This window comes from Dicentrarchus labrax, unplaced genomic scaffold (assembly GCF_905237075.1).
Source record: "Dicentrarchus labrax unplaced genomic scaffold, dlabrax2021, whole genome shotgun sequence".
NCBI classification, from domain to species: Eukaryota; Metazoa; Chordata; class Actinopteri; family Moronidae; genus Dicentrarchus; species Dicentrarchus labrax.
This window is the reverse complement of record NW_026136705.1, coordinates 23,294,846-23,315,954: the sequence shown is the minus strand read 5'-3', so window position 1 is coordinate 23,315,954 and position 21,109 is coordinate 23,294,846. Positions and strand designations below refer to the sequence as shown.

General features: G+C 36.6%; 2 protein-coding genes across 7 annotated transcripts in view; both read left to right on the top strand.

Annotated features, from left to right (window-relative positions):
- The window catches only part of LOC127363589 (sodium-dependent phosphate transport protein 2A-like), a 110,501-nt gene that overhangs the window by 38,361 nt on the left and 51,031 nt on the right, over positions 1-21,109 (top strand). The window lies entirely within an intron of this gene.
- On the top strand, positions 28-19,942 carry LOC127363592 (T-cell surface antigen CD2-like). 6 transcript variants are annotated; one of them, XM_051400276.1, is made up of 6 exons: positions 28-108; positions 347-405; positions 1,881-2,198; positions 17,486-17,809; positions 18,056-18,184; positions 18,898-19,942. In XM_051400276.1, the coding sequence occupies exons 2-6, from the start codon at positions 351-353 to the stop codon at positions 18,987-18,989; spliced, it is 918 nt and encodes a 305-aa protein (XP_051256236.1). In that variant the 5' UTR covers positions 28-108; positions 347-350; the 3' UTR covers positions 18,990-19,942. The 6 variants fall into 6 exon arrangements, with proteins under 6 accessions (XP_051256236.1, XP_051256235.1, XP_051256238.1 ...); XM_051400275.1 differs by having other exon boundaries at positions 29-108; positions 321-405; XM_051400278.1 differs by lacking the exons at positions 17,486-17,809; positions 18,056-18,184; positions 18,898-19,942 and adding exons at positions 3,194-3,472; positions 3,751-3,876; positions 4,088-4,401 and having other exon boundaries at positions 29-108; positions 321-405.

The window sequence follows — 21,109 nt, the reverse complement described above, 5'->3', positions numbered from 1 at the left end:
TCAATTCTCTCCACACAACAAAACAAAAAGCCACAAAAAACAACTACATGTCAGTGCATACTTCACAGTCCAGTCACTAAACCAGGAAGACGTCCCATTGTAAAAGCGGTAAGTGAAATTAGTTTGAATTTGAGCCAGTTATGTGAGTTAGTGTGCTAAAAATGTGTAATAATGTATTACTCATTGCATTAGTTTTATCATTTCCAGGACTAAAACTGTATTCTAATTATGCATATAATCCACACATAATATCCATATTGTTCATGTTTGACCAATTATTTTAATGAAGTGTATTTTTTAATTTTCATCATGTGTTACAGATAATTTGATTGTTGTGTTACAACAGAAAAATGATTTCCATCTACATGATCATCACAGCCCTGGTGTCAGCAGCTCTGGTAAAAGGTACGTTTCAGAGTAACTTGGTAGTTAACAGTATTGGTGGTGTTGACCAAACACTACTAAAGATTTATTTATGCAATAGTTTTGGTAATCTAAAGCAGCTACTATATCCCATTATATGGTTTCATAAGTCATTTGGTTATCAAAGATCAAATTAAAATTAAAGCTGCAAGCAGCGTTGGACGGGATCGTGTGCCGCGACCGCGTCACGGGCTTCCGGGGTGTGCTGCGGCCACGTCACGTGCGATCGTAACAAGCGCGGACCACAACATGAAAATGTCACGTAAATCAGCTCAAAATCGCCCTGCAGCACTTACTACCTATTGCCACTAGGTGGCGCTATCACTATGTGTTCAGGGCGGGACTCTTATCAGACAAGGGAAGTTTGGAGCCGATTGGACAATGTACACTCAAGTTATAGCAAATTCGTGTTTTGTGGCGGTACATCAATATTTCCCGCCACGCCAAAGACACGCCCCCTCAGTCATCACATATCATCAACAATGTGTTTTGCATTTTATAAGTAAATTTCAGCTGGATCTGATCATCCTGCTAGGAGTGGAAAATGAAAGTATAAAACGTGATACTTCCTGTTGCCACTAGGTGGCGCTCTGACTATTACCGAATATTATCACATAGACGTGTTCAGGGCGGGACTCTTATCAAACATGTGAAGTTTCGTTGCAGTCGGATCATGAACGCAGAAGTTATTACGAATCCCTCTTTTTATGGCGAACGATCGAAATTGCACGCCACGGGACGCCACGCCACATCCACGATGTTTGACGGAATAACGTGAATAGCACAACTTTTTTTAGATGGCTGTGTCCAAATCTGAAGTCGGTCCGATAAACGCCCTAGGAGGAGTTCGTTCAAATACAACGTGTGCAAATCGCCAAAAATGGCCACAAAATCCAAAATGGCCGACTTCCTGTTGGGTTTGAGGTATGGGTCCTTGAGACTTTTCTGCTTCTTTTATCATCATACACATGCGTACCAATTTCTGGGGGGTGTGGCTTAGCCGTTTGGCGGCGCCCGTGCACGGGGACAATGTCATATCGGTATTTTCGCTACGTTTGAATTTTGTGCAAATTTTCATGACTTTTTGAGAATGCTGCGGGGGTCAAATATGCGTTAGAAGGCGGCTAAAAATAATAATAATAATAATTCCTAGAAGAACAATAGGGTCTTGCACTGGTCAGTGCTCGATCCCTAATTATGCTTTCACCTACAAAATGAATGTATAACACTGATTCCATTTACAAGTAAGTACAAAACACAGTCCATCTATGACTTTAAATTGTTGCTTGTCAACAGCGAAGGACAGAATTATATTTATGATATAATCAAAAGATATTTCATGTTTTTTATTATGTAAGTTTGAATGGTCAGTCACATTTTCCTACTGAAATAAAATCCTAATTGGTGTGTAGCAGTTCTTAAAAGTATTTTAAGCATTTTGTTGTTGTTCCTATCAGGGTCCATGGAATGCAATTTATCTGGACCTACTGGAACTCAGCAGTGTGTTGGAGCACCCGGGGAGCCATTGCTTTTTCACCTGCCTACAAATACAAATATATCAAAGATAAGGTTAAAAAAGAATGAGAAATTTACCATTTTAAACATTGCCAACAATTCAGTAATTCAACAATACATGAATAACTCAGTATTCTTCACCAATGGAACATTCAAGCTGAACAGTGCACGGAGGACGGACTCTGGAGATTACCAGCTGCAAACATATGGATCTGATGGTAAATTGTTGGATACAATCAAAATGCATCTAGAAATAAAAGGTAAGATAAAGGGAAAAAAAACCATAAACATTTATATACCTTTTGAAATGAATGATTTTTTAAATGTTTTAATTATTATTTTTAACTTTGTAGGTACATAAATATAAACACAGATGGTCATACATTATTATACAAATGTTGTAAATATCATATTCAATATGTATCATATTGTATGTAATGTATATAAAATTAAAAAAAAGGGTAAAAGTCTGTGAACTTTGCTACTAACAAAGTATACTGTTGGCTGTAGGCTACAGTGTTGTGAATACAACTTGTTTCAAGTAAATTAAACTGAACATATATTATGCTGTTAAAATTAAATCTAGGTTTTTCTAAGGTACACTGAGCTATAACAGCCCTGCAGTAAATTATCCCTTTTTTGTTGGAACAGAGGTGTGGATTTAACCTTATTTTCATTTTGGAGGCTCCAGTTTGTAATGCCGTTGAACTGTATTGTATTGCATTATACTGAGAGTGTATCTGATACTGTACTGTAGGTAACATAAATCCTCTATGTTTTGACATGCTTTATCAATGTAATATACACCGCTCAAAGGTTTGGAATCATCTGCCTGTTTTAACATAGACAGTGGGTCAGAGGAATCTTTGTCTCTTTCTGTCATTTCAGTTGTCTGTCTGGTACTCTTTGTACAAAACATAACATTGTGCAAACCCTTCATACAAAATAACATCTATTTGTGAAGAGGACTTTCAAAAACCTAAAAGCATGACAGAGAGTTCAAAGATACAGATACGTCCTCCCTGACTCTACTACACTACCAAATCAAGCTTTTCTGGCAGGTGATTCCAAACGTTTTGACTGTAATGTGGCTGTATTTTCTCTACTAAATGTGTCTACTACTATTTTTTTTTCATTATTATTATTATTATTATTATTATTATTATTATTGTATTATTGCTTAGTAGTTAACTATATGTTCATCTTCCAGCTCCAGTGTCAAAGCCTGATGTGTCTCAGATGTGTCTGTCACCAGAACAAATGAACATCAGCTGCTCCTCTGAGGGAGAGGAAATAGAGTTCATTTTGACCTTGGACGGTCATTTACTGATACAGACCAGAGACCACAGTCACTCCCAAAGCAGCTCAACACTGGACACACTGCCACTGGCTGGGAGTACTGATAACCAACATAAACCCAGTGTTTCAATTGTTACCATCAGCTTACATGGTCAACTGACAGGAAACTTCATGTGTAACGTCCGAAACAATATCAGCGGAAAGGAAACGGTCATCCACCTTACAAGCTGTAAAGGTAGTGTATTTAAATACATTATCAAATTCTATTCTTATTTATTTATTGATTTAATTTAGGGCTGTATCTGACTTTTGATTTGTGGTTTGCCCTTCATAAAGATGATATTGGTCATCCTGACATTTACATGTTTGCATCCTTTTTGTTGCATATAAGTTAAAACTTACATGTTTTTAGCCACATATCTGGGTCAGGGTTGGGAATATTGAGGCTTGAGAATAAAATGTCTGCATTATTGTAGTATCTAATTTGGTCTGATATTTGTTTGTGTTTTCTAGTCTCCATTTCTCACTTCTCTGTTGTTATTGCTGTGAGAGCTGGTCTTATCATTCTACTTCTTTTGGCTTTGTGTCTTGGTGTCTGCCTAGCACATAAGAAAGCAAGATCCATTACTCTTAAAGACGGTAAGATAATATTTATATGGTTGCTGCTGTTATTCTCTTTCCTATTTTGGTTGTGTGTCTTGGTATATTGTTGTTAGCCCTGTTTTATATGTATGGGTTAAGGTCATAGGCCAACCTGAGAATCTAATATTATGTGTGAGAAAATCTTAATAATAATTGTCAATTGATTCTAAGCTTGTTGTACTTTTATTTACTTTTTTTTCTTTTCCAGGTATTTCTAAAGATGGCATTCTCTACTGAGCTGTGACAACATGTTGTTTAATCTTCATATAAAACATTAATCATGTAACAGCTCTTGCCTAAATGCTGCCTCTTCAAAAGTCCGTTCTGTGACTATATTGCATATATTGACTGTTCTGCCAGTAAATTAAGTATTTTTCTATTTTGATTTGTCGGCTTCAGTTATGAACTTGTGGAATTTGTTTTTTAAACTTACTTTCCAAATGTGATTTTCCACAAAAGTGTGTCTGGCATTGTATGATATCTTTTAAAATAAACATATTAAAAGACTTGCTTATGATTTAATTTCCTTTTCTGGTTGTGTGTTGTTTCCTGCATATGAGTCACCATTCAAACCACCAAATGTAAGTCAAATGGAAATTATAGCAGGGTTAGGCATTTTGACAAGGAAGAGAAGACCGGAGGAGGAAGAAGAGCATCCAAATTGATAGAATAGGTATAAAATGCTCATTCTGCATGACTCTGATCTTGAGTTCAAAATGTTTGCCACAAATGGCCATTTGTGATCATGCTGAGATACCTGGAGGAAAGGAAAACACTACATCAAAATACATCTACTATAACTTCATTTTTTTTTTTTTTATTGAACATTGGAGTTTTAGTTGTATATTTATTTTGCAACAATTTGTAGTAGCTGTTTACCGTTTACAGTAGGACATTTGGATGTAGTGTGAGCTGAATTTATGATCATTCAAAAATCTGGCTGGGTTATTTGTTTTCAAAGGACTATTAGCCCACAATGCCAGTTGAGGAGGTTATGCAAAGTACCAGACCTATGTACAAGATTTTGTTTATTTTCATGCATGGGAAGGCCAATTTCCTTTTATTTAGAAAAAGAAGAAGATTGGCAATTCTAGGAGGGACTGACAGTTGAGCTGTCCGGCCCCTAATAAACCTCTAACATTTGTTCTAAGATTCCACACAACAGGTAAAAAAGAGACGAGTAAGTAGAAAGACATATTTAAAGCAAAATGAAATTTCACTGAGACATTTCTGGTCAATGCTTTATCATCTCCTCGTAGAAAAAGATTTTACACCAATATGACATTAAGTATTTGAAAAGTTAAGTCTGTCTAAATGATAAAATGTATAGTGATGAGCATTAAATAAGAATGAGAGAATAGAACAACAATTCAACTGCTCAGCTTTAAGTATGAGCTCCAAGCAATGCAGTAATCATTGTGTGACCACAGGGTGGAGCCAGGATGGCTTTTTCAGTGCTGAGGCCACTTTGCTGTCAAAGTGGTAACTTGTGATTTTGATTTAATTCTTTATGCTTTCTTTCATAGTTTGAGTCATCTTTTTAGAGTTTAAGCCTGGCCACCTGACCTATTGTTATTGCTGAATGGATGTCTTGGCATATTTTGATAATTTGAGAAACGCATTGAGAATAAGGTCATGGCTAAAATGACTAAAGATTGTTTAGTCTTCACGGTGTTGATTCTCAGATCCATCAGCCTAACACAGCATGACTTTATCACATGCTCTCTATATGAACCTATCTTTGATCTTTTAGTCTTTGCTTGCAATTAAAAATATACACAGAGGTCCATCACTGTGGCTGAAGCACAGACTGAGAATGGAAAAAAGCTGTGGTTTCTCACCGACCAAGCACACCCGAGTTTATCATATCTAACGTGTTTCCTGTAACAAGCGTTGGTGATACCAACTACTCTGAATAATGTACCTATAAAAAATTCTGTCCCAACTACAAAGTACAGACTAATTACAGACTTATGTACACTACGTTTTGCTTCATTGTTCCTCAAAGCTGGAGCAATGATCACAGCCGGCATGTTTCTTTTCATTTCTTTTTAGTAAAATATGGAGACCTAATGCATATAAAGTACACCGTTTAACACTATCACCATTGTTACAACAATAATATGATCAATTAAGATAATATTTTGTGCCATAACCTCCTAAATAATAAGTTCAAACTGCATTTAGAAAATCCATCAGGTAGTCTAACTTCCATTAAAAATGCATGATTAAATTAGAAATTAAACATAGAGAATATCCACTTCCTACATCAAATACTGCCACTGTACAACAAAAGATGAGCAGCTACGTGTTTCAGTAGTATGTCAGCTAAGTGTAAAAAACCTCTTCCTCAATTCTCTCCACACAACAAAACAAAAAGCCACAAGCCATGTCAGTGCGTACTTCACAGTCCAGTCATTAAGCCAGGAAGACGTCCCATTATATACGCGTTGAGTGAAATTAAACTGAATTTGAGCCAGTTATGTGAGTTAGTGTGCTAAAAATTTATAAAAATGTATTACTCATTGCATGAGTTTTATCATTTCCAGGACTAAAACTGTATTATAATTATGTGTATAATCCACACATAATATCCAGATTGTCCATGTTTGACCAATTGTTTTATGAAGTGCATTTACTGCTAAGAGCAGCAGTGCAAAGGTGCTGGTGGACACACCTCTGTCTTTCTGTCTCTCTGTGTCTCTCTCTGTATTTAAATAAATTCCTAAATTCTATTTATATTTATTTACCAATGTTTTAAATTGATTTATTTAATACACTGCATTTATAGCTTTAAGGAAAACGCTTTTAGATATATACTGCATGATATAAATGCAGTCTGTTAAATAGCATGTACACAGCTTGATCTGTGGTTTTAGAAACTTCAGAAAGATCTTTGTAGCCCTGAAAATTTCAATATATAATTTTGGTTGATATTTATATTTTCTAGGTTCCATTTCTCACTTCTCTCTTGTGACTGTGATATCAAGTGTCACCACTCTACTCGTCCATTTGGCTCTGTTTCTTGGTATCAAACATTTCAAAGAGAAAAGACCCATGACTGTTAATGAAGGTAAGAGAAAGATGTTCTACTAATTCTAATATAAAAGATTAATATTTATGCAAATGTTTGCCGAATTAGTATATAAAACATGTACAGTACACACATTATTCCTGATTATAATTTTGCAAAGGATTGGCTACTGTAGATTTGGACTAGATATCTGAAAAGTATTTTTCTACCTCTAAATACCTCTGAACTACATTCAATTTAGTGCGCCATGAAAATCAAAACAAAGACCTAAATGGCTGGTGTCAAATAGTGCTGGGCAGTATGATTTTTATTTTTTTTTTTGCATGAAAGAGGCTTTACATAGGTTTATAGTGACATATTCTATTCAGGAGTACATAGAACATAAAACATTTTTAATGTTATCATGTATATACTGAAGGCTTTGTATTATGTACTTGTATTAAGTATTTAGGTATTCAAACAGATATTTCTCAAATGTTCTACTATAAGAAACAAATGAGTTGCAGCAGGTGTTTCTGTTATGCAATAAGGCAGTATTTGAGAAATTAATATACAGAAAATTAAAACTGGTATGGTTCATCCAGTATATAAAATTGCGCCTATTTTGATCAATAAAGTTATGTCACCATTCTGTGGTAGAACAGTTGAAAGCCTTTGACATTCAATGCAATAGATTATCTATGTGCCAGATACATTTAAAGTGTCTGTTCTGACTTCTTTCAGATAATGCTGCAGATGAAATAGTCTACTCAGATGTAAGGAAAACTGGACCCAACTCACATCAAAATGCAACTTAATTTGTTTCTAAAACATTATTCATGACTAAGTCTAAGCCTAAACTTGACCTTATGTAAATTGATAAAGTTATTTTTGACTGCCACAATCAGGCCCTGTGGGTTTTGCAGCACTTAAGTTGCACTCACTGCTACTGCTGCTACAACTGCTGTCCGTGTGCTCAAATCAGCAAGCCAAACTACTATAACTTACTTTCATCTCATGCAGTATCTCACATCGATGCCCTTCACACCTCCCCTGTTGTCCTCACACCAAAACCCACATACTGGTAAACTCTAACCCAGTTTCACTGAGCTGCTACAGCGGTTTGGGACACCAAAATAGTGATACACAGAACAATGATGAGTACAAAATGTGTCATTTGTGAAATAGAATTGAAGCATAATGTACTGTGATGATTCACAGGATTTAACGTTAGTAACTTAGTGTTGATGAGGCAGCATTATAAAACAGAATTTCTCCATAGTCAAGGACAGATATGAAGGTTGACTGCACAATAGTTTTATAGTTGGAAGAAGACAGACATCCTTTAATTCTATGAAAAAAAAAAAAGTATAGTTTGATTTTGATTTGTGAGTCAAATGTTGAAGAGGATTCCTGAATGATAATCTCCTCTCAAGCCAAATTCTTAAGTATTTGTAGGACTCAGCAAGAGTCATGTGGGTGCCATTTAAAGGAAAGTTATAGTCAGTGGTGGAGGTGGAGAATACCACGTACTTGGTCTTCTCTGCATTTAGTCGAGGGCCGACTTAAGAAGACGAGTCAGGCTGACAAACGGCATGAATGGGCTAGAACCAGCGCTCTTTAATGTTTTAGTATGTAGAAGACATTTTTTAGTGTTGATTTGAATTATGTATTACAGCAGTACAAATATGACTTACATCAACATAAACAACACAGCGCTAGCAACAACAGCTCAAACGGAAAAGTACGGTGTTGTGCATACAATTCAAATTGGATTGTTTGTATCTTTTGTTGTTATTTTTTTAATTTAATATATTCATATAGGTAAACTTATATTTACAATCATACAATAATCATCATCTTACAACAGTATTTAAAGTATTTTATGTTATATTCTGGATAAGTCCTATATTTAGATGTCATATATAATGTTTATACTTGTTTAATTTTCATGTGTACGTAAAGATTCAGTCCATACTGGGACAAATATTTACAGTGAAAAAACTTTTTCTTTTGATTCTGAAGTTAAAATGGCAGAATTTGTTCCAAAATTTGTTCCAAATGTAAAAACTCATTATTAATGCTTTTATTTGAAGTGATCGGTTTTGTAATTGTGTGTGGCATTTTTGAATTGATTTTCAAATAAATATACTGTGCAGTGAAGGAGTTCCATGTCTGTGTTTTACTATACAAACTATCAAAGCAATGTCACATATAAAGATATAGACAGCATTTTTAGGTTACCATACAACAAGAAAAGGGACGTTGAGAATGTTTTTCTTCACACTGGTTTATAATTAGTAATGGATCAGTAATTTAACATTAGAAAAGTGTAGCTTATTCATACAGAATATCTGGAATCCCTTGTAGTGACTGTTTTTGTAATTACTAAAGTTGGAGATCCAAGTAATGGAGTGATCATCATTGACCACACGATGGAGCCAGAGGCCATGAACAAACTTGTACATTTGAGTGTGACTGGTAACTTTAAATCAACACAGCATTGTTTCCACAAATCATGGTAGAGTCCACTTAAAAAGTATACATTGCAGACCATATGGGCTATAATAACTGCAGTGTAAAGGGTACTGTAAGGTTTTCCAATTCCTGCTTTGTCAAATAACCTACATGGACTAGTAAAACAGACTGATTTTAACTAATATTTTGACCACAGGGTGGCAGTAATATGCTATAAAACACTACTGTCATTACAGGCCTTGCAAATCAAATTTTCATGATTTGAATATACTATCATCAGTGTAACTATTACACAGTGCTCAATAAATTTGGACAAATTGTGCAAACTAAACCTTGCAAACTTAAACCCACTACTTAACCTGAAATATGGATTGTGGCAACGATGAAATAACACTGACTCTTAAACTTTAACTACAGCAACACACTACTGTTCAAACCATTATACTAACTATGCAGAAAATTGAATCGATCTTGTCAGCATTCAAAGTTGCAATCCCATATGTGTATATGTGTTGATTAAAGTGTTATCTGTCAGTTTGCAGATAGTATGTGATCCATTTCCACTATAAGAAAGTACAAATGTAAGCAATATTGTTTAGCCTTCTTTTATGTTCTAAGCTGTGAATCATGTTTTAAAGCCACCTCCAAACACTTTTATCAAACCATTTTTAAATAAAAGTAACACATTTTTACATCTATTTTCATGATTCTGTGGCCCCCTAACCAGCTTCCACCCCCAGTTTCTCCCCCCCTGTGTGAGTGAGGACAGGTGTGGTAGAGCAGAGCCACACCAGCTGCACCTCATCTATGATTTTCAATTTCAATTCAATCAATTTTATTTGTATAGCGCCAATTCATAACAGAAGTTATCTCAGGACACTTTTCAAATAGAGCAGGTCTAGACCGAACCTTAACATTAATTACAGAGACCCAAAGACCACCAGAGCAAGCACTGGCGACAAGGGCAAGGAAAAAGCCTGTTAAAGGCAGAAACCTCAGACCTCCGGCTCTAGGTGGGTGGTCGTCTGTCTCGCCAGTTGGGGTGAGAGAGAGAGAGAGAGAGAAGAGAGAGGGGGGGGGGGGGGAAAAGACAGGTGCACAGCAACAACAGTATTGGCAATGGCAGTCAAGCAGGACCATGGCAGGAGGCTCCACCAGGATCCAGAGAACCTGCGGACGAAAGCACAAGAACTCCGGGGAAGAAGTGGAGTTAGTAACATGCATTAAAGGGACAGAATGAGTGCAGAAAGGGAGAGAGTAGCTCAGTGCACCAGAAACCCCCATAGTCTAGGCCTATAGCAGCAAAACTAAGGGATGGTTCAGGACTCACCTGATCCAGCCCTAACTATAAGCTTTATCAAAGAGGAATGTCTTAAGCCTACTCTTGAATGTGGTGAGGGTGTCTGCCTCCCGAACCACAACTGGAAGCTGGTTCCACAGGAGGAGCTGTAACTGAAGGCCTGGCTCCGTTCTACTTTTAGAGACTATAGGAACCACAAGTAGCCCAGCATTCAGAGCGTAGTGTTCTAGTGGGGTAATAGGGTACTATGAGCTCTTTAAGATAGAAGGGGCCTGACCATGAAGAGCTTTATAGGTGAGGAGGAGGATTTTAAATTCAATTCTACATTTTATAGGGAGCCAATGCAGAGTAGCTAGTACAGGGAGATCTCTTTTTCTAGTTCCTGTCAGTACTCTGCTGCAGCGTTCTGAATTAATTGGAGCGTTTTAATGGACTTATTGGGGCAACCTGATAATAAAGAGTTGCAGTAATCCAGCCTTGAAGTAACAAATGCATGGATTAGTTTTCTGCATCTGTCTGTGATAGACCTCTGTGTATCTATGATCTACCTCTGTGATCTATGATCAAGACCTCTACAAAATACTGCCACCTTCATGCTGTCAGATCATAGCCTGTGCACTGCCTCCTGTCTTCTCCCTTCAATCTCTTTTACCATATCTCCCCTTAGCCACTCATCTTGTCTCGTCAGCCCTGCTTATTCAGCCCCGGGTTCCCAGCTTCTAGACCAAGCCTCCTGCCCCAGTTTCTTAAAAATCAGTGTTTCTCTGACGCTGTCTGGCAGACAAAGGACGTCCTGGAGCGACTGCTAGCCAAGCTGCTGCCAGTGCATTGTAAAAATGTGGCTTAAAACTGGATAAAAAGTACATTTGTGGCAGCTTGTAGTAGACAGCAACAATGCTGATGCATGCGCAAAGGGGAATATGATGCCACTGACAGGCGACCAGTGAAACACCCGTTACCTTTTTTTTTCTGTATTTGAACATTGCTGGAAATATTTGGCATTATATACACAAATACATAACTCAACAAAACAAGCAACTGACTCAGCAACTGTAATTGTAAAAGCATCTATCAACACTTCACTTACAGTCTACATAGTCTACAGTCTCCCTTTGATCCCCTTTACCCTGTCTCTGTTCCCTATCCTTAGCCACTCATCTTGTCTCGTCAGCCCTGCTTCCTCAGCCCCAGGTTCCCAGCTTCTAGACCAAGCCCCCAACCCCATTTTTAAAAAAAAAATCAGTGTTTCTCTGACGCTGTCTGGCAGACAAAGGACGTCCTAGGGCGCCTGCCCAACACTGGATACACTGCCACTGGCTGGCAGTACTGATAACCAACATAAACCCGGTGTTTCTGTTGTTACTATCAGCTTACATGGTCAACTGACAGGAAACTTGATGTGTAACGTCCGAAACAATGTCAGCAGAGAACAAACAGTTATCCACCTTACATGCTGTATAGGTAGTGTATTCAAATAAATTATTAAATTATATTCTTATTTATTTATTGATTTAATTTAAGGCTGTATCCGACTTTTGATTTGTGGTTAGCTTTTCATAAAGATGAATTTGGTCGTCCTGACAATTACAAGTTTGCATCCTTTTTGTTACATATAAGTTACAACTTACATAGATACAGAAGTCACACCCTTTTTTTTTTTTTTGCAGTGAATATTGAGGCTTGAGAATAAAATATCTGCATTTTTGTAGTATCTAATTTGGTCTGGTATTTGTTTGTGTTTTATAGTCTCCATTTATCACTTCTCTCTTGTTACAGCTGTGAACGTTGGTCTTCTCATTCTACTTCTTTTGGCTTTGTGTCTTGGTATCTACCTAGCACATAAGAAACCATTACTGTTAAAGAAGGTAAGATAATATTTATATAGTTACTGCTGTTTCCTATTTTGGTTGTGTGTTTTGGTATATTGTTTTTTATGTATGGGTTAAGGTCATAGGCCAACCTGAGAATCTAATATTATATGTGAGAAAATATTAATAATCTTTTCAATTAATTCTAAGCTTGTTATACTTTTATTTTATTTATTTTTTTGTTTTTTTTTACTTTTCCAGGTATTTCCAAAGATGCCATTCTCTACAGAGCTATGACATGTAGTTTAAATCTTTATATAAAACATTAACCATGCAAAAGCTCTTGCCTAAATGCTGCTTCTAGAAAAGTCCTTTCAGTGACTATATTGCATATATTGACTGTTCTGCCAGTAAATTAAGTATTTTTTCTCTTTTTATTTGTCAGCTTCAATTTTGAAATAAGTTCAGTCAGGACCACTTTCGTCTAAATATCTTATATTCCAAGCAGAATTTACATTTGGCGGTATGGCTCTGTTCTGGGACCTCCTTGTCCTTCCGCGTGCCTACGTGGAAAACCTTAAGGCAGGGAGAGCACACCTCCCTGCCCTTCCATGTGCCTACATGGAAAAGTTTAAGACAAGGAGAGCGGCAGCAGAGACCCCCCAGGGTACAGAACAGAGCAAGCATCAATGGCAATCAGAAAATGACATTGATTAATTAGAAACAACGTAAAAAGGAGGAGCTGGGGTGGAGGTGGGTGCAAAAGGCTTGTAGAGGAGCAGCAGAGATAGGCAGGCAGGCTAAAGCAGCTTAAATAAGGCGCCATGTAGATGTTGCCAATTGGATGCTTGAGGAAATCAGGTGAGCTGTCAGCTGACTGTGTATGGTATCCAATGGGAAGCTTAGAGGAATCAGCTGATGTATGTTTATGACTAGCTGTGATCGTATGATATAGCTATAACTGAAAGCTAAGCCTGACTTCGTGCCCTGCCTGAACTAACGCTATGCTCAATTTTTTTATACTTAATTTCCAAATGTGACAATGCTGTTTTTCATTGATTTGCCACAGAATTGTGTCTGGTATTGTATAATGTCTTTTAAAATAAACATATTAAAAGACTTGCTGATGATTTCATTTCCTTTTCTGGTGTGTTGTTCCCTGCATGTGAGTCACCATTCAAACCACCAAATTTAGGTCAAATGGAAATTATAGCAGCGCAAGGCATTTTGAGAAGAAATAAAAGCCAGGAGTAGGAAGAGGAGCATCCAAATTGATATGATGGTATAAAATGCTCATTCTGCATCAGCCTGACCTTGAATCAACAACAATGTTTGCCACAAATGGCCATTTGTGATCATGCTGAGATACCTGGAGGAAAGGAAAACACTACATTAAACTACATCTACTATAACTTTAATTTTTTTTTTATTGAACATTTGAGTTTTAGTTGGTTATTTATTTAGCAACAATATATAGTAGCTGTTTACAGTAGGACATTTTGATGTATTGTGAGCTCAATTTATGATCGCACAAAAATCTAGCTGGATTATTTATTTTCAAAGGACTATTAGCCCACAATGCCAGTTGAGGAGGTTTAGTATAGGACCAAACCTATGTGCAAGGTTTTATTTATTTTCATGCATGGGAAGGCCGATTTCCTTTTAATTAGAAAAAGAAGAAGATTGGCAATTCCAGGAGAGACAGACAGTTGAGCTGTCCGGCCCCTAATAAACCTCTAACATTTGTTCCAAGATTCCACACAACGGGTAAAAAAGATAAGAGAAAGTGGAAAGACATATTTAAAAGTAAAATAAAATGTCCCTGAGACGTTTCTGGTCAATGCTTTATCATCTCCTCGTGGAATAAGATTTTACACCAATATGACATTAAGCATTTGAAAAGTTAAGTCTGTCTAAATGATAAAATGTAGAGTGATGAGCATAAAATGTATAGTGGTGAGCATTAAATAAGAATGAGAGAGAATAGAACAAATTTTCAACTGCTCAGCTTTAAGTATGAGCTCCAAGCAATGCAGTAATCATTGTGTGACCACTGGGTGGAGCCACAGGTCCCCAAATGTAACCATGTTTAGGCAATTACAGTATGATTTTGAGGTACTTGTACTTTACTTTTGTAATTACATTTAATGCTACTTAATACAACAGTATGCATTTCAGAGAAAGCAACTGTGTATTTCCTTTACCCCACCACAGTTGTTGGACAACTATATTACTGTGGAGATGAAGGATGGCTTTTCAGTGCTGAGGCCAGTTTGCTGTCAAAGTTTTAACTTGTGATTTTAATTTCATTATTCTTGCTTTCTTTCATAGTTTGAGTCAGCTTTTTAGAGTTGAGCCTGGCCACATGACCTATTATTATTGCTGAATGGATTTCTTGGCATATTTTGATAATTTGAGAAACGCATTGAGAATAAAGTCATGGCTAAAATGACTAAAGATTCTTTAGTCTTCACAGTGTTGATTCTCAGATGCATTAGTCTACCACAGCATGACTTTATCAAGTGCTCTCTATTTCAACCTATCTTTGATCTTTTAGTCTTTGCTTGCAATTAAACGTATACACAGTGGTCCATCACTGTGGCTGTATCATAATAGACTGAGAACAAAAAAAAGAGACCCAGTGCATATAAAGTACACTGCTTAACACTAACACTAATCTTACAACAATAATATGATCAATTAAAATAATATTCTGTGCCATAATTTCTTAAATAATAAGTTATAACTGAATTTAGAAAGTCAATCAGGTGGTGTAACTGCCATTAAAAATGCATAAGAGATTTAGAAATTATAAATTAAACATAGCAGAAAATATCCACTTCCTGCATCAAATACTGCCACTGTACAACAAAAGATGAGCAGCTACGTGTTTCAGTAGTACGTCAGCTGAGTGCAAATAACCTCTTCCTCAATTCTCTCCACACAACAAAACAAAAAGCCACAAAAAACAACTACATGTCAGTGCATACTTCACAGTCCAGTCACTAAGCCAGGAAGACGTCCCATTGTAAAAGTGGTGAGTGAAATTAGTTTGAATCTGAGCCAGTTATGTGAGTTAGTGTGCTAAAAATGTATTACTCATTGCATGAGTTTTATCATTTCCAGGACTAAAACTGTATTCTAATTATGCATATAATCCACACATAATATCCATATTGTTCATGTTTGACCAATTGTTTTTATGAAGTGTATTTTTTAATTTTCATCATGTTTTACAGATAATTTGATTGTTGTGTTACAACAGAAACATGATTTCCATCTACATGATCATCACAGCCCTGGTGTCAGCAGCTCTGGTAAAAGGTACGTTTCAGAGTAACTTGATAGTTAACAGTATTGGTGGTGTTGACCAAACACTACTAAAGATTTATTTATGCAATAGTTTTGGTAATCTAAAGCAGCTACTATATCCCATTATATGGTTTCATAAGTCATTTGGTTATCAAAGATCAAATTAAAATTATGCTTTCACCTACAAAATGAATGTATAAAACTGATTCCAATTACAAGTAAGTACAAAACACAGTCAATTTATGACTTTAAATTGTTGCTTGTCAACAGCGAAGGACAGAATCATATTTATGATATAATCAAAAGATATTTCATGTTTTTTATTATGTAAGTTTGAATTGTCAGTTACATTTTCCTACTGAAATAAAATCCTAACTGGTGTGCATCAGTTTTTAAAAGTATTTTAAGCATTTTGTTGTTGTTCCTATCAGGGTCCATGGAATGCAATTTATCTGGACCTACTGGAACTCAGCAGTGTGTTGGAGCACTCGGGAAGCCATTGCTTTTTCACCTGCCTACAAATACAAATATATCAAAGAGAATTTTGACCAAGAATGAGAAATATAACATTTTAAACACAGTCAATGCGACAGTAATCACAAATGGGGAATATATGAATTTCTCAGTATTCTTCCCCAATGGAACATTCAAGCTGAACAGTGCACGGAGGACGGACTCTGGAGATTACCTGCTGCAAACATTTGGATCTGGTGGTAAATTGTTGGATAAAATCAAAATGCATCTAGAAATAAAAGGTAAGATAAAGGAAAAAAACCCATAAACATCTATATACCTTTTGAAATGAATGATTTTTTAAATGTTTTAATTATTATTTTTAACTTTGTAGGTACATAAATATAAATACAGATGGTCATACATTATTATACAAATGTTGTAAATATCATATTCAATATTGTATGTAATGTATATAAAATTTTAAAAAAGGGTAAAAGTCTGTGAACCTTGCTACTAACAAACTATACTGTTGGCTGTAGGCTACAGTGTTGTGAATACAACTTGTTTCAAGTAAATTAAACTGAACATATATTATGCTGTTAAAATTAAATTTAGGTTTTTCTAAGGTACAATGAGCTTTAACAGCCCTGCAGTAAATTATCCCTTTTTTGTTGGAACAGAGGTGTGGATTTAACCTTATTTTCATTTTGGAGGCTCCAGTTTGTAATGCCGTTGAACTGTATTGTATTGCATTATACTGAGAGTGTATCTGATACTGTACTGTAGGTAACATAAATCCTCTATGTTTTGACATGCTTTATCAATGTAATATACACGGCTCAAAGGTTTGGAATCATCTGCCTGTTTTAACATAGACAGTGGGTCAGAGGAATCTTTGTCTCTTTCTGTCATTTCAGTTGTCTGTCTGGTACTCTTTGTACAAAATATAACATTGTGCAAACCCTTCATACAAAATAACATCTATTTGTGAAGAGGACTTTCAAAAACCTAAAAGCATGACAGAGAGTTCAAAGATACAGATACGTCCTCCCCGCCTGTACTACACTACCAAATCAAGCTTTTCTGGCAGGTGATTCCAAACGTTTTGACTGTAATGTGGCTGTATTTTTTCTACTAAATGTGTCTACTACTATTTTTTTTAAATTATTATTATTATTATTATTATTATTACTATTATTGTATTATTGCTTAGTAGTTAACTATATGTTCATCTTCCAGCTCCAGTGTCAAAGCCTGATGTGTCTCAGATGTGTCTGTCACCAGAACAAATGAACATCAGCTGCTCCTCTGAGGGAGAGGAAATAGAGTTCATTTTGACCTTGGACGGTCATTTACTGATACAGACCAGAGACCACAGTCACTCCCAAAGCAGCTCAAAACTGGACACACTGCCACTGGCTGGGAGTACTGATAACCAACATAAACCCAGTGTTTCAATTGTTACCATCAGCTTACATGGTCAATTGACAGGAAACTTGATGTGTAATGTCCGAAACAATATCAGCAAAGAACAAACAGTCATCCACCTTACAAGCTGTAAAGGTAGTGTATTTAAATTAATTCCTAAATTTTATTTTTATTTATGAAAAGATGTTTTAAATTGAATTATTTAATAAACCGCATTAATAGCTTTAAGGAAAACGCTTTTAGATATATACAGCATGATGCATATGCAGTCTGTTAAATAGCGTGTACACAGCTTGATCTGTGGTTTCAGAAACTTCAGAAAGATCTTTGTAGCCCTGAAAATTTCAATATCTAATTTTGGTTGATATTTATATTTTCTAGGTTCCATTTCTCACTTCTCTCTTGGGACTGTGGCTGTGATAGCAAGTTTTGCCACTCTACTTGTCCATTTGGCTCTGTTTCTTGGTATCAAACATTTTAACAAGACAAGACCCATGACTGTTAATGAAGGTAAGAGAAAGATGTTCTGCTAATTCTAATATAGAAGATTAATATTTATGCAAATGTTTGCCAAATTAGTATGTACAACATGTAAAGTGTACATATTATTCCTTATTATAATTTTGCAAAGGATTGGCTACTGTGGTTTTAGACTAGATATCTGAGAAGCATTTTTCTACCTCTAAATACCTCTGAACTACATTCAGTTTAGTGCACCATGAAAATCAATACAGAAAGACCTAAATGGCTGGTGTCAAATAGTGTTGGGCAGTATGATTGTTATTTTGCATGACACAGGCATTACATAGGTTTATAGTGCCATATTCTACTGTCAGGAATACATAGAATATAAAACCTTTTTAATGTTATCATGTATATACTGAAGGCTTTGTAGTAGGTACTTGTATTAAGTATTTAGGTATTCAAACAGATATTTCTCAAATGTTCTACTGTAAGAAACAAATGAGTTACAGCATGTATTTCTGTTATGAAATAAGGCAGTATTTGAGAAATTAATATACAGAAAATTAAAACTGGTATGGTTCATATAAAACTGCGCCTATTTTGTTGTATGTTACCATTCTGTGGTAGAACTGTTGAAAGCTGACGGACTGACAACTCTCAAAACTTTAGCCAAACACCATTAAAGCCCTTTGACATTCAATGCAATAGATTATCTATGTGTCAGATACATTTAAAGTGTCTGTTCTGACTTCTTTCAGATAACGCTGCAGATGAAATAATCTACTCAGATGTAAGAGTGATGAACCACGCAAGGAAAACTGGACCCAACTCACATCAAAATGCAACTTAATTTGTTATTAAAGCATTATTCATGACTAAGTCTAAGCCCAACCCTTACCTTATCTAAAATTATAAAGTTATTTTTGATTGCCACAATCTGGCCCTGTGGGTTTTGCAGCACCTTAGTTGCACTCACTGCTGCAGCTGCTGCTACAACTGCTGACCGTGTGCTCAAATCAGCAAGCCAAACTACTATAACTTACTTTCATCTCATGCAGTATCTCACATCTATGCCCTTCACACCTCCCCTATTGTCCTCACACCAAAACCCACATACTGGTAAACTCTAACCCAGTTTCACTGAGCTGCTACAGCAGTTTGGGACACCAAAATAGTGATACACAGAACAATGATGAGTACAAAATGTGTAATTTGTAAATTAGAATTAAAGCATAATGTACTGTGATTCACAGGATTTAACTGTTAGTAACTAAGTGTTGATGGAGCAGTATTACAAAACAGAATTCTCCATAGTCAAGGAGAGACATGAAGGTTGACTGCACATTAGTTTTATAGTTGGAAGAAGACAGACATCCTTTAATTCTGTAAAAAAAAAAGTCTAGTTTGATATTTTAATTTTTGAGTCAAATGTTGAAGAGGATTCTTGAATGATAATCTCCTCAAGCCAAATTCTTAAGTATTTGTAGGACTCAGCAAGAGTCATGTGGGTGCCATTTAAAGGAAAGTTATAGTCAGTGGTGGAGGTGGAGAATACCACGTACTTGGTCTTCTCTGCATTTAGTCGAGGGCCGACTTAACAAGACGAGTCAGGCTGACAAACGGCATGAATGGGGTAGAACCAGCGCTCTTTAATGTTTTAGTATGTAGAATAAATTTTACATTTTTTAGTGTTGATTTGAATTATGTATTACAGCAGTACAAACATGACTTACATACACAAAACAACACAGCGCTGGCAACAACAGCTCTGTCCAAGTACACTTCAGTGAAGAAAATATTGTGTTAATAATGAAACACAAGATGTAATTAAAGCTGCAAGCAGGTGGCGGGACCCGCACCCACCCAACCGGGGCGCGGCGGCGGGCCGTCGTAACAGTGGGGACCACAACTGAAAATGTCACGTAAATCAGTTCAAAATCGCCAAGCATGCACCCCGTGCCAGAGGGTGGCGCATCACTATGTCTGAATGTGCATGTAGACATGTTCAAGGCGAGTGTTATCAAACACTTGAAGTTTCATTGGATTGGACCACGTACGCTGAAGTTATGAGGACGTGTTCAGGGCAAAACGTTCAAAATATATTAAGTTTATCGGGTGGACATTGCACACTGAAGTTATGAGTACTATTTTATGGCGAATCTGCGAAATGGACAAGTCGCCTGGCACGCGGTTTAATGTACAGTCCCAGCGAACTTTCTATCAGTTTGTATGACGAAAGAATTCAAAGTGGCCAACTTTGACCTCACGCCACGACAAGCCCAACGTACAGTCTCAAATTGCACAACTTTTAATCAGCACCATTTGGACGACTTACCAATCTGAAGCAGATCCGATAAATTCCTAGGAGGTTCGCAAATACAAGCAAAAAACACGAAAATGCCACGAATCACTATGGCCAACTTGGGCCGCCACGGACACGCCCTTTAATGTGCATGCACAAAAGCACAACTTTTAATTAGCACCATTTTTACGTACTGACCAATTTTGAAGCAGATCCGATAAATTCCCTAGGAGGCGCAAAACAATCGAAAAATCACCAAAAGCGCAGGAATCACTATGGCCAACTTAGGGCACGCCCGGACACGCCCTCACGTACAGCACAAATAGCACAACTTTTAATCAGGACCATTTTTAGTGTACTCACAAATTTTGAAGCATATCCGATATATTCCCTAGGAGGAGTTCGTTCAAATACAACGAAAAGTTCACCAAAGTGAAACTTTAAATCAAAAGGCCGACCCGTGGGGTTTGGGTATGGGTCCAAGAGGCTTTTGCGTCCCGAGATTCTAAACGGGCCTACCGAGTTGACGTACGGGAAACGTGGCGCCGGGCTGCTGTTTATTTATCCTGTGGGGCGCTACACACAGGACAAACACGATTTTGGTAGGAGCTCAGGCACTACCTACACGTGCCCTGTGAATTTCATATTCATAACTATTACGGTATATG